Source organism: Belonocnema kinseyi, chromosome 2 (genome assembly GCF_010883055.1).
Source record: "Belonocnema kinseyi isolate 2016_QV_RU_SX_M_011 chromosome 2, B_treatae_v1, whole genome shotgun sequence".
Classification (NCBI taxonomy): Eukaryota; Metazoa; Arthropoda; class Insecta; order Hymenoptera; family Cynipidae; genus Belonocnema; species Belonocnema kinseyi.
Genome location: NC_046658.1, coordinates 39,279,335 through 39,280,975, shown reverse-complemented (window position 1 = coordinate 39,280,975; position 1,641 = coordinate 39,279,335). Strand labels below are relative to the sequence as shown.

General features: G+C 32.9%; 1 protein-coding gene across 1 annotated transcript in view; it reads left to right on the top strand.

Moving 5' to 3' along the window:
- Positions 1-1,641, top strand: part of LOC117167057 (general transcription factor IIF subunit 2) — a 41,864-nt gene that overhangs the window by 38,622 nt on the left and 1,601 nt on the right. Inside the window, exons 3-4 of the mRNA XM_033351639.1 lie at positions 1,080-1,169; positions 1,489-1,613. Coding sequence (XP_033207530.1) covers positions 1,080-1,169; positions 1,489-1,613 — 215 coding nt within the window. The remainder of the gene's footprint in view (positions 1-1,079; positions 1,170-1,488; positions 1,614-1,641) is intronic.

Below are 1,641 nucleotides of genomic sequence, written 5' to 3'. Positions count from 1 at the left end.
TTCGATTTGGAGAGAATATTGGATAAATTCCGAAAAGTTTAAGTTGGTAGTCATTCGGAGAGCAATCGGAAACATTCGGAAATGATCGGAGAGGAGTTGGAGAGTGGGACATTCGGAAAAACTCGCAATCGTTCGTGGGATAGCTGGATGTTCGAAAAGAAACGCACGCAAAGTCCACATAGACCTTTCCGAAACCTTTCTGAATCTTTCCGATCTTTTCCTTTTTTCGACATAGTAGCACTACAATCTAAATTTTCCGAAGTTTCGGTCATTTTTCCCTACATATAAAAGGGCTTATTTGGTGTTCGATATTTCTGATTCGTTGTAACTTATCAAAAACAAATAATGTATACACTTCTTAAATAATAAATGGATATATAACTCCCGCAAACAGAATTATATGAAAATCTTAATAATAAGATCACGATTAGTAAATCTACAAAGAAAGACAAAGTCGGAAACACCAAATCACTCATTTTCAATAAGCAATTACATATTCAAGCGTGTAAAAAAAGTCACACTTGTATTCTCCTTCCAAATCATATACTTCACTTTGAGGTCATACCTCTTGCACATTTCGAGAAAATAAGAAATGTACTATGTCGGATGCCGTGCAGTACACGGTTCTGTTGTCCGACAGATGCCGCCTATTTCCGAATGCCGTGTAACCAATTAGAACAATCTACCGGTTACCAACCGAGCTCACGGCACCGGGCGTCTATACATAGCGAATAAAATTTGTTTATGGTTTTAAAAGACTTAAATTAAAAATGATTTAATCCTGGTTGCTTCCAATTTGTTATGGTGCAATTCTAAGTGCTTCGAGTATACAATTTTATTTGGTTCTTACTTGGATATTATCTAATTGTGAAGGCCATCAAATATTGAAAGTTAACCTACCTGAGGCAGAAGGCAGACAATTTGATTCGAAACTCGTCGAATTTGAACGTTTAGTTTTCAAATTTAGAATTTTTTCACATCCGGTACATCAGCTTGGACATTTTATTTTGACGTCGATTCTAGAGGATAAAATAAATATTTATTCATTTACATGTGATTATCTGTAATAATTTTTTTAGCTATAACTGGTGCTGATGAAGTCGTTCCAGAAACTGAAAAGTTATTTCTGGAAGGAAGGATTGTGCAAAAGCTAGAGTGCCGTCCATATGGTAAAACAATTTCTTCTTTTATACCTGATAAGATCTACACCAACAATAATTTTATTGTATATGATTGTAGAATTTGGTATAATATACAATATATAATATCAATATTATTGAAATGAAATTTGTATTGTAAAAAAATGGAGTAAATTGAAATAATTTTAAAAATACATTCCTTAAGTAATGATATTTAATTTATAGTGCTCTTTTAATTTCGCAAGAGGGAAAAATTATATAACTTCCCTATTACTTTAAATGTGTGTGCTACCTTACATCATTAAACAAGCAATACTTTTTCGAGTATTAATGACACACTTTGTTCTAGCTGATAAATGCTACATGAAGCTTAAACGAGAAAGTATAAAAAAAGCTTCCGTTCCTCAGAGACAGGTTCAACAGTTGGATAGAGTCGTTCAAAACTTCAAACCTGTGTCTGATCATAAACACAATGTACGTTTTTACTACAAAAATTTATATA